This window comes from Oncorhynchus clarkii, chromosome 19, assembly GCF_045791955.1.
Source record: "Oncorhynchus clarkii lewisi isolate Uvic-CL-2024 chromosome 19, UVic_Ocla_1.0, whole genome shotgun sequence".
In the NCBI taxonomy this organism is placed as follows: domain Eukaryota; kingdom Metazoa; phylum Chordata; class Actinopteri; order Salmoniformes; family Salmonidae; genus Oncorhynchus; species Oncorhynchus clarkii.
In genome coordinates this window covers 61,207,321-61,219,916 of record NC_092165.1, presented here as the reverse complement: position 1 = coordinate 61,219,916, position 12,596 = coordinate 61,207,321, and the positions used below count along the sequence as shown (strand labels likewise).

At 44.2% G+C, this 12,596-nt stretch overlaps 1 protein-coding gene across 4 annotated transcripts in view; it reads right to left on the bottom strand.

Annotated features, from left to right (window-relative positions):
• Nucleotides 1-10,224, bottom strand: part of LOC139375458 (alpha-actinin-1-like) — a 103,159-nt gene extending 92,935 nt beyond the window's left edge. The window contains exon 1 of one of the 4 annotated variants that reach the window (XM_071117264.1): nt 9,784-10,224. In XM_071117264.1, the coding sequence (XP_070973365.1) occupies nt 9,784-9,900 (117 nt within the window). In that variant the 5' untranslated portion in view covers nt 9,901-10,224. Of the gene's footprint in view, nt 1-7,197; nt 7,450-9,783 lie in introns of those variants that run through there. The other 3 variants (XM_071117265.1, XM_071117267.1, XM_071117266.1) reach the window with 3 other exon arrangements.
• Between the last annotated feature and the right edge of the window lie 2,372 nt (nt 10,225-12,596).

Sequence of the window (12,596 nt, the reverse complement as noted above, 5' to 3'; positions counted from 1 at the left end):
CATAAAAAATGGGGTATGATGGACTGATGACCTGTGGCTACTCAACACCTTTTGGGGTCGGGTTAATATTCCCCTAACCTAACCCTAACCTGGGTGAGTCTCAAACGACACCCTATTCACTATAGGTCCTGGTCCAAAGTAGTGCACTATATAGGGAATAGGGTGCCGTTTGGGACTAAGCCCATACGTCTCTCTTTTAGTTTACAGAGACAGAGAACGGAGCCGTGTTCAGGACTGTAATGTCAGCCAGATTTGTGCTGCGAGGCCAAGAGAGCTTGCCTTGCTATTTCCTTCAGGCTCAGACTCAGCCATGGTTGGAATGCAATGAACAATCATTTATCCTGGAACTTAATGGATTGTGGAATCAATTCAAACCTTATCTTCCCCATAGCACAAAGGAGACAGGTTGGGCTGGGGAATGTAGGAGGTGCCAAGGCTGCAGACGGAGAAGGGGCGGGGCTTGGAGGGGGGGGGGGGGGGGGGGGGGGGGCAAATTGATGGTGCAACAACTCAGTCGTTTCCTTATAAGGACAAGCCTGGACAAATCAGCCCTCAGCAACCAGTCAGTCAATCAGCCAGTCATCCAGCCAGTCAGTCAACCAGTAATTCAATCAGTCAGTCATCCAGCCAGTCAGTCAACTAGTCATTCAATCAGCCAGTCAGTGAACCAGTCAACCAGTCATTCAATCAGCCAGTCAGTCAACCAGTCATTCAATCAGCCAGTCATCCAGCCAGTCAGTCAACTAGTCATTCAATCTGCCAGTCATCCAGCCAGTCAGTCAACCAGTCATTCAATCAACCAGTCATCCAGCCAGTCAGTCAACTAGTCATTCAATCAGCCAGTCATCCAGCCAGTCAGTCAACTAGTCATTCAATCAGCCAGTCATCCAGCCAGTCAGTCAACCAGTCATTCAATAAGCCAGTCATCCAGCCAGTTAGTCAACCAGTCATTCAATCAGCCAGTCATCCAGCCAGTCAGTCAACTAGTCATTCAATCAGCCAGTCATCCAGCCAGTCAGTCAACTAGTCATTTAATCAGCCAGTCATCCAGCCAGTCAGTCAGTCAACCAGTCATCCAGCCAGCCAGTCATCCAGCCAGCCAGTCATCCAGTCAACCAGTCATCCAGACAGTCAGTTATCCAGCCAGTCAGTCATCCAGCCAGTCATCCAGCCAGTCAGTCATTCAGCCAGCCAGTCATCCAGCCAGTCAGTCATCCAGCAGCCAGTCAGTCATCCAGCCAGTCAGTCATCCAGCCAGCCAGTCATCCAGCCAGCAAGTCATCCAGCCAGCCAGTCATCCAGCCAGTCAGTCAGCCAGTCAGTCATCCAGCCAGTCATCCAGCCAGTCATCCAGCCATCCACCTACACTCACCACAGCCCTGGCTACACAGGAAGTCTATTCTAGATGATGACATTATGAATCTGTAGATGGAAATACAGAGAGGTACCGAGACAGAGACTTAAACTCCGAATATAAAAAGAAAACGTCCCTTTTTTCGGGACCCTGTCTTTCAAAGATAATTCGTAAAAATCCAAATAATTTCACAGATCTTCATTGTAAAGGGTTTAAAACACTGTTTCCCATGCTTGTTCAATGAACCATAAACAATTAATTAACATGCACCTGTGGAACGGTCGTTAAGACACTAACAGCTTATACAGACGGAAGGCAATTAAGGTCACAGTTAAGAAAACTTAGGACACCAAAGAGGCCTTTCTACTGACACCAAAAGAAAAATGCCCAGGGTCCCTGCTTATCTGTGTGAACGTGCCTTAGGCATGCTGTAAGGAGGCATGAGGACTGCAGATGTGGCCAGGGCAATAAATTGCAATGTCCGTACTGTGAGACGCCTAAGACAGCGCTACAGGGAGACAGGACGGACAGCTGATCGTCCTCGCAGTGGCAGATCATGTGTAACAACACCTGCAGTGTCTCCCGACCCCTCCTGTCTCAGCCTCCAGTATTTATGCTGCAGTAGTTTATGTGTCGGGGGGCTAGGGTCAGTCTGTTATATCTGGAGTATTTCTCATGTCCTATCCGGTGTCCTGTGTGAATTTAAGTATGCTCTCTCTAATTCTCTCTCTTTCTCTCCCTCGGAGAACCTGAGCCCTAGGACCATGCCTCAGGACTACCTGGCCTGATGACTCGTTGCTGTCCCCAGTCCACCTGGCCATGCTGCTGCTCCAGTTTCAACTGTTCTGCCTGCGACTATGGAACCCTGACCTGTTCACCGAACGTGCTACCTGTCCCAGACCTGCTGTTTTCAACTCTCTAGAGACAGCAGGAGCGGTAGAGATACTCTTAATAATCGGCTATGAAAAGCCAACTGACATTTACTCCTGAGGTGCTGACGTGCTGCACCCTCGACAACCACTGTGATTATTATTATTTGACCATGCTGGTCATTTATGAACTTTTGAACATCTTGGCCATGTTCTGTTATAATCTCCACCCGGCACAGCCAGAAGAGGACTGGCCACCCCACATAGCCTGGTTCCTCTCTAGGTTTCTTCCTAGGTTCTGGCCTTTCTAGGGAGTTTTTCCTAGCCACCGTGCTTCTACACCTGCATTGCTTGCTGTTGGGGGTTTTAGGCTGGGTTTCTGTACAGCACTTTGAGATATCAGCTGATGTAAGAAGGGCTTTATAAATACATCTGATTGATTATATGCACAGGATCGGTACATCCGAACATCACACCTGTGGGACAGGTACAGGAGGGCAACAACAACTGTCCAAGTTACACCAGGAACACACAATCCCTCTATCAGTGTTCAGACTGTCCGCAATAGGCTGAGAGAGGCTGGACTGAGGGCTTGTAGGCCTGTTGTAAGGCAGGTCCTCACCTGACATCACCGGCAACAACGTCACCAATGGGCACAAACCCACCGTCGCTGGACCAGACATGACTGGCTAAAAGTGCTCTTCACGACGAGTCGCGGTTTTGCCTCATCAGGGGTGATGGTCGGATTCGCGTTTATCGTTGAAGGAATGAGTGTTACACCGAGGCCTGTACTCTGGAGCGGGATCGATTTGTAGGTGGAGGGTCCGTCATGGTCTGGGGCGGTGTGTCACAGCATCATCGGACTGAGCTTGTTGTCAATGCAGACAATCTCAATGCTACAGGGAAGACATCCTCATGTGGTACCCTTCCTGCAGGCTCATCCTGACATGACCCTCCAGCATGACAATGCCACCAGCCATACTGCTCGTTCTGTACGTGATTTCCTGCAAGACAGGATTTTCAGTGTTCTGCCATGGCCAGCGAAGAGCCCGGATCTCAATCCCATTTAGCACGTCTGGGACCTGTTGGATCGGCGGGTGAGGGCTAGGGCCATTCGCCCCAGAAATGTCCGGGAACTTGCAGCTGCCTTGGTGGAAGAGTGGGGTAACATCTCAAAGCAAGAACTGGCAAATCTGGTGAAGTCCATGAGGAGATGTACTGCAGTACTTAATGCAGCTGGTGGCCACACCAGATACCCACTGTTACTTTTGATTTTGACCCCCCATTTGTTCAGGGACACATTATTCTATTTCTGTTAGACACATGTCTGTGGAACTTGTTCAGTTTATGTGTCAGTTGTTGAATCTTGTCATGATCATACAAATATTTACACATGTTAAGTTTGCTGAAAATAAACGCAGTTGACAGTGAGATGACATTTTTTTTTTTTGCTGAGTTTATAGACCCTCTTTAACATATATATCAACGAATAGGCGAGGGCACTAGAACAGTCTGCAGGACCCGGCCTCAACCTACTAGAATCTGAAGTCAAATGTCTACTGTTTGCTGATGATCTGGTACTTCTGTCCCCAACCAAGGAGGGCCTACAGAAGCACCTAGATATTCTGCACAGATTCTGCCAGACCTGGGCCCTGACAGTAAATCTCAGTTAGACAAAAAATAATGGTGTTCCAAAGAAGTTGCCAGGACCACAAATACAAATTCCATCTAGACACCGTTGCCCAAGAACACACAAAAAACTATACATACCTTGGCCATAAACATCAGCGCCACAGGTAACTTCCACAAAGCCGTGAACGATCTGAGAGACAAGGCAAGAAGGGCCTCCTTTGCCATCAAAAGGAACATCAAATTCGACATACCGATTAGGATCAGGCTAAAAACACTTGAATCAGTTATAGATCCCATTGCCCTTTATGGTTGTGAAGTCTGGGATCCGCTCACCAACCAAGAATTCACAAAATGGGACAAACACCAAATTGAGACTCTGCATACAGAATTCTGCAAAAATATCCTCCTTAGTACAACGTAAAACACCAGATAATGCATGCAGAGCAGAGAGATGAACCTGGAGAAGAGTCCCCTAAGCAAGCTGGTCCTGGGGCTCTGTTCACAAACACAAACAGACCTCCACAGAGCCCCAGGACAGCAACACAATTAGACCCAACCAAATCATGAGAAAACTAAAAGATAATTACTTGACACATTGGAAAGAATTTACAAAAAAAAAACAGAGCAAACTAGAATGATTTTTGGCCCTAAACAGAGAGTACACAGTGGCAGAATACCTGACCACTGTGACTGACCCAAACTTAAGGAAAGCTTTGACTATGTACAGACTCAGTGAGCATAGCCTTGCTATTGAGAAAGGCCGCCATAGGCAGACCTGGCTTACAAGAGAAGACAGGCTATGTGCACACCGCCCACAAAATGAGGTGGAAACTGAGCTGCACTTCCTAACCTCCTGCCCAATGTATGACCATATTAGAGACACATATTTCCCTCAGATTACACAGACCCACAAAGAATTCGAAAACAAATCCAATTTTGATGAACTCACATATCTATTGTGTGAAATACCACAGTGTGCCATCACAGCAGCAAGATGTGTGACCTATTGCCACGAGAAAAGGGCAACCAGTGAAGAACAAACACCATTGTAAATACAACCCATATTTATGTTTATTTATTTTCCCTTTTGTACTATTTGCACATCGTTACAACATTGTATAAAGATATAATATGACATTCTCTATTCCTTTAGAACTTCTGTGAATGTTTACTGTTCATTTGTTTTGTTTATTTCACTTTTGTTTACTATCTGCTTTGGCAATGTTAACATATGTTTCCCCATGCCAATAAAGCCACTTAAATTGAAATTGCATTCAGAGATAGAGAAAGAGGGAGGAGTGACAGAGAGAGAAAGAGAGAAAAATCAAGAAGGGATGGAGAGAGAGAGAAGAGGGAGGGAGAGAGACAGAGAGTTGGGAAGGACGAGAGAGAGAGAGAGAGAGAGAGAGAGAGAGAGAGAGACAGAGAGTTGGGAAGGACGAGAGAGAGAGAGAGAGAGAGAGAGAGAGAGAGAGAATGAAACTAAGGTGTCATTATTAAGTTATAATCATATGTAAGTGTCTACTACAAAGATATTTTTCTACAGTCTTATTTCAGTATTTTAAGTCCCAACAGAACTTTAAAAATGGGGGACTTTTATTTTGAAGTCGAACCGCAAACTCCACTAGTCCACACACAGGATGACACGGACGGTGACCATAGCAACAGAGTAAACAAATGTTTTCCATGTGTGAAATTGCCATATGCATGCATAAAAAGTAGTTACAGGCAACATAAATTAGAAAACAATGATTTTTATTGTTAGACATGACTGTGTGTAAACCTACAATGTTAGCCAACTAACTAGCTGATCTGTTAGAACCAATGAAAATGTGTGGCCCGCCCACAGCCGACCCCACCCCATGTGCCTCAGAGAGGGGTACTTGGAGAGGAGAGGCATTCACAGATAAGGAGATCTGGAGAGAGAGCCTTTATACCTGAGAGAGTCAAGTTCAGACATGCTATGTCAACAACACTATATCCCTCAGTCAGAAAAACAACCCTGGTAAAGGAAACCATAGACACACCATTCAATTACTAGAGGGGTTATGTCATAAAACCCTCAAAGTTCCAGAATGGGGCGAAAAATGGCAGCCATCTTGTTCAGGGATAAATCCAAAAACCAGTCTAATTGGAATGAATGGCAGAAGAGTCTTAAGTGATGCAGTAGAGTCTTAAGTGATGCCCATCCCTCCCAGTGTGCTCCCATCCGTCCCAGTGTGCTCCCATCCCTCCCAGTGTGCTCCCATCCGTCCCAGTGTGCTCCCATCCCTCCCAGTGTGCTCCCATCCCTCCCAGCGTGCTCCCATCCCTCCCAGTGTGCTCCCATCCCTCCCAGTGTGCTCCCATCCCTCCCAGCGTGCTCCCATCCCTCCCAGCGTGCTCCCATCCCTCCCAGTGTGCTCCCATCCCTCCCAGCGTGCTCCCATCCCTCCTAGCGTGCTCCCATCCCTCCCAGCGTGCTCCCAGCCCTCCCAGTGTGCTCCCATCCCTCCCAGCGTGCTCCCATCCCTCCCAGTGTGCTCCCATCGTGCTCACATCCCATAATGTTTTTAGTCTAGTCAGAGCTCCAAACAATAACCCACTTCTCTCTCTCTTTGTGTTCAGAAACACATGATACAATTAGGAATCTGGTGATGTGTGACCATACGGAGTAGTCAAGCCACTGAGGAGGGATGAGCCCTGAGGGGTTCTCCCCCCCAAAACCCAACCAACAGAGTATGACTCCACTCACTCACTCACAAGCATTTCGCTACACTCGCATTAACATCTGCTAACCATGTGTATGTGACAAATAAAATTTGATTTGATTTGATTTTGACTCAAAACACAAACTCAATCAGAGTAGGACTACACTCACTCAAAACACAAAGTCCAACAGAGTATGACTCCACTCACTCAAAACACAAAGTCCAACAGAGTATGACTCCACTCACTCAAAACACAAAGTCCAACAGAGTATGACTCCACTCACTCAAAACACAAACTCCATCAGAGTAGGACTCCACTCACTCAAAACACCAACAGAGTATGACTCCACTCACTCAAAACACAAACTCCAACAGAGTATGACTCCACTCACTCAAAACACAAACTCCAACAGAGTATGACTCCACTCACTCAAAACACAAACTCCATCAGAGTAGGACTCCACTCACTCAAAACACCAACAGAGTATGACTCCACTCACTCAAAACACAAACTCCAACAGAGTCTGACTCCACTCACTCAAAACACAAACTCCAACAGAGTATGACTCCACTCACTGAAAACACAAACTCCATCAGAGTATGACTCCACTCACTGAAAACACAAACTCCATCAGAGTATGACTCCACTCACTGTTTATGTTTTGGTTGTCATATGATTTGTTGTCATCCCTTCCCAACTACTGATATATCCCTCGGATCAAGTGGTAGTCTGAACTCTCACCGGATGCCTTTTGTCCCATTGTTTACATGACTGTGGGCGGCCGAGGCCTCTCTTTCTCGGGTCTGCTGACGTGAGATGAAAGTAGAGTGATTTATGTTTCTAGAACCGTACCGCAGTTGAGAATCGTTTCACGTTTAGATGGGGTATTTTGACTGTTTTTGGCTTCCAGAACCAATTCGCCCTTTAAACAGAACATGTACAACGGATGTGAAACGGCTAGCTTAGTTAGCTGTGGTGCGCGCTAAATAGCGTTTCGAATCGGTGACGTCACTTGCTCTGAGACCTTGAAGTAGCGCGAGGGCGAGGGGACGGTCTAAAGTTATACTGTTACACATGTAAGGTCCTTGGACTAAGGACTAACGTTAGTCTCTTTTAGTCTAATACTGGGTTATAGTTTAGCTAACCAAACCATCAGTTCTAGCTTGCTATTATGAGCATCGAATTCAACAATGGCAATTATATTTTCTATTTGACATTTGCTTTCAAAGGCAGCTCTAACATAGAACATGTAAGAATTAACTATAGCCATTCAATTCTACCGTGCTGATATACCGTGCGTTATAGGGAAATAATGCACGCTCTAGAATGCACTTCAAGCCAATCAGAAACGAGTATTCAACAATGCCATGGTATAAACAGCTATAATGCATCGCATTACAACTTGTAAGTCCTTGTTTGGTCTAGTTTATATGTCACCTCTACTGAATGCACTTCCTGTAAATATCTAAGGAACATCTTGTCATAAACTGAGAACATGAGGGTCTATTTAGTGGTCCCTTCCTCTAAACAAACTGTCATGTTATTTAAATAAAGGGCCAGCAACAGTACCGGTGGATTCTCACGTATTCCATGGTAGTTGGCTACTATGATAACTACTCTAACAGCACCAACTGCTGTAGTCAGTGCCTCGAGAAAATACTATCTTGAGGTAAAAAGACAGGCTTGTGCTAGTTGTTGTCTGCCAGCATCTGTAATTATTTACGTGCGACCCCCTAACCTCGCATACCTAGCCGCCCCGGTGCTAACCGCCCCGGTGCTCTCACACCGGTCGCCGTGTGGCGGTGACGGCATAATTCAGGAAACTAGAAGCTGAAGCTTCCCAAGCAGAGAAAAAAAATGAGGAAAGGAAAACGCTTTTCCAACTGCTGCTGCACGAGAAGGGGGACGATTATTACCATTTTAGGGCACGCTCGCTCACATCCAAGCCCTACCCTTCTAACCACACTGCTTACTCAGATTCCACCCCATTTTCTTCCCTCTTTTTTTCAATGCAACAAAAAAATATATACATTTAAAGTGTGGGAGAGAAAAAGAGAGCGCTCAAATTGTATATGTAAACTGTTTTTTTCACCCATTCTCGATATACTTTCATTTGAACGACTCCATTGCGAAGTCTTGCCCAGTCATACCTGGGCAAATAGCTCTGATCTGAACTAATCATACCCCTCTTACAAAAAAAAGAAAGCCGTTTTGAAACTGCAATAAAAGCGCAGTATCTGTGGTATTTTTGGACGCAGTAATACTGCACTATAACTTCAGTTACACTGCAAAAGTACGGCAGCAAAATAACGTGTAATTTTGGATGCATGATTTGTATTGTACGTACAGCTGTTACACTGCACTCTGACTGCAATATTTTTTCTTAAGGGTCTTCAATTATATTACAGGCTTATCAATCCAATGTAGTTTTTAATTAACCTTTATTTAAAGTAGGCAAGTCAGTTAAAGAACAACTTATTATTTACAAGAACGGCCTAGGAACACTACCCGTGAGCATCAACACTAACAAAAACAAGTATGTTCTGTAGTGTAATTGTATGATAAAGTATGCCTGAATCATCACATAGACCACTATAATATGGTTGACATCACCAGACATTATGCGGATAGGAAGGTCTACAATAGAAGGAGAGGAGACGGGAAGAGGAGACACGATACAGCAGTTGAATGTCGAGGCGCAGGTCTGACATCTGTTGCTCTGCGAGGTGGGCGGGTTATTTCCAGGACTAATAGTTTTCCTAGGGGGGATGGGTATACGGGAGATTAGGCCACTCGTCCGGGCTACAGACAATATGCTGCTTCAATTACAGGCTAACCGGCTGCTTTTACGCGTGATGATAAAACACACATCCTCCACCTAATGTTTATGTCAGTCCAAATCTTCTCGTGGTTCTAGTAGGCTAAACCCTTATTTTGAAGAAAAAAAAAAGTTGAGGAATTTAACTCTGAGTTTAATAAATGTAGTGTAAAAACATTAACATTTTTTTTTTTTGTAAAAGTCATGGTCCAATATATTTTGGAGAATAATAATGTTCCCAAGTTCCAACCATCAAAGAGCCGTATCAATGTCAAAGTAGCCTACAGGTTGTCTGCTGCGCTTACGTCCCTCTCATCTCTGCAGCATTCAGAGGTGGAGGTAGAGGCATTCAAACACCTTTACCCACCAGGAGGGACTCGGAGCTAGATAGATCACACCGTAAAATGTATTCTATTCACCTTTCTCTGCTGCTTCTCCCACGCCGGGTCCAACAGCATATCCCGGTCCCAGTCATCTTCCTGAGGCATATAATCGTTTTCATCTCCGTCATACGGGTCCATGTCGAAAGTAGGCATGGATTACACTTCCTCGCGTTCACTGTGTTTTACCGGTACGGTACTCCGCGGTGGACCGGAGGTGATGTTGCAGCAGTATGTTGTTACCGTATACCGCACGACCAAGACGGTGTGGATGAAATTAACGGTCACACGGGCTTCACTGTATCTCGCTTGCTGCTGACTCTCAGTTTCTCTCGCTCTCTCCGCTAAACTCACACAAAACCCCTCACCTTCTGTCTTTCTTTTTCTATCCAACTATTTTTTTTCACCCACCGATCTAAAACGGGTAAGTAGGCAGGTCCTTGAACACTGGCGGAGATAGAAGCTAAACTTTGCTGTAATGAAATATAATTAAAAAAAAGCTAAATGCAACGTCATTGGATACACAGGAGTTCTATGGCCCGCCCACCACCAACAAGTCCAACATAATTGGCTGTAGCAGCTGTCAGTGCAGAGACTTAATGTAGGCTATGTAGTTCTATTAGTATACATTGGGTGCTGTAGACGATCGGATACTTAGATTCGAGACATTCTAATGTGTTTCATGTAGTTTGAAACGATGCAAATCTAGACATAAATGCGTAATGCGCGCCAGTTCTACCACCCGTATTAGGGTAATTTAGTCTGTGTATACCTACAACAAAAGCGCACCTCCCCCTAGCCTACCTGTAGCTTGAGGCCATTTTCTGTTTCAGAAGCCGCGTTTGCCACCTGGAAGAGGAGACCACACCCATCCTCCTCTTCATCTGTCAGAAAGAGAGGTAGAGAGGTGGATAGGAGTTGCGCCATCTATGCAACTTGTTGACAGATAGATAGACAGACAGACAGACACACGCAACATCTATGTAGCTTGTTGCCAGACAGACAGACAGACAGACACAGGACATTATGTAACTTGTTACCAGACAGACAAACAGAGAGATAGACAGACACACAACATATATGTAACTTGTTGCCAGACAGACAGACAGACAGACACAGACAGACAGACATCTATGTAACTTGTTGCCAGACAGACAGACAGACAGACAGACATCTATGTAACTTGTTGCCAGACAGACAGAGCCACACGTCCTCTAGGCCTGGGGCTCCCAAACCTTTTCACAAAGGCCCCCCCTTCCAGCATTTGGGAAATGTTTTATTTCAGTAGCTAGGTTTCCATCCAATTGGTTAGCGATTTTATGCAAATATTCTAAAATCTGCATAAAAACAATTTCTTACGAGAGATGTTTTTCTATCAAATTGACTTATTTAATAAAAGGATGTGTGTGATGACATAGTGCACATAATAAAAGGATGTGTGATGACAGTGCACATAATAAACTGTGTGATGACACAGTGCACATAATAAACTGTGTGATGACATAGTGCACATAATAAACTGTGTGATGACACAGTGCACATAATAAAAGGATGTGTGTGATGACACAGTGCACATAATAAACTGTGTGATGACATAGTGCACATAATAAAAGGATGTGTGATGACACAGTGCACATAATAAAAGGATGTGTGTGATGACATAGTACACATAATAAAAGGATGTGTGTGATGACATAGTGCACATAATAAAAGGTTGTGTGATGACACAGTGCACATAATAAAAGGATGTGTGTGATGACACAGTGCACATAATAAACTGTGTGATGACATAGTGCACATAATAAAAGGATGTGTGTGATGACATAGTGCACATAATAAAAGGATGTGTGTGATGACACAGTGCACATAATAAAAGGATGTGTGTGATGACATAGTGCACATAATAAAAGGATGTGTGTGATGACATAGTGCACATAATAAAAGGATGTGTGTGATGACACAGTGCACATAATAAAAGGATGTGTGTGATGACACAGTGCACATAATAAAAGGATGTGTGTGATGACATAGTGCACATAATAAAAGGATGTATGTGATGACACAGTTCACATAATAAAATGTGTGTGATGACATAGTGCACATAATAAAAGGATGTGTGTGATGACATAGTGCACATAATAAAAGGATGTATGTGATGACACAGTTCACATAATAAACTGTGTGATGACATAGTGCACATAATAAAAGGATGTGTGTGATGACATAGTGCACATAATAAAAGGATGTATGTGATGACACAGTTCACATAATAAAATGTGTGTGATGACATAGTGCACATAATAAAAGGATGTGTGTGATGACATAATGCACATAATAAAAGGATGTGTGTGATGACACAGTGCACATAATAAAAGGATGTGTGTGATGACACAGTGCACATAATAAACTGTGTGATGACATAGTGCACATAATAAACTGTGTGATGACATAGTGCACATAATAAAAGGATGTGTGTGATGACACAGTGCACATAATAAACTGTGTGATGACATAGTGCACGTAATATTAGGATGTGTGTGATGACATAGTGCACATAATAAAAGGATGTGTGTGATGACACAGTGCACATAATAAACTGTGTGATGACATAGTGCACATAATAAACTGTGTGATGACATAGTACACATAATAAAAGGATGTGTGTGATGACACAGTGCACATAATAAACTGTGTGATGACATAGTACACATAATAAAAGGATGTGTGTGATGACATAGTGCACATAATAAAAGGATGTGTGTGATGACATAGTGCACATAATAAAAGGATGTGTGTGATGACATAGTGCACATAATAAAAGGATGTGTGTGATGACACAGTGCACATAATAA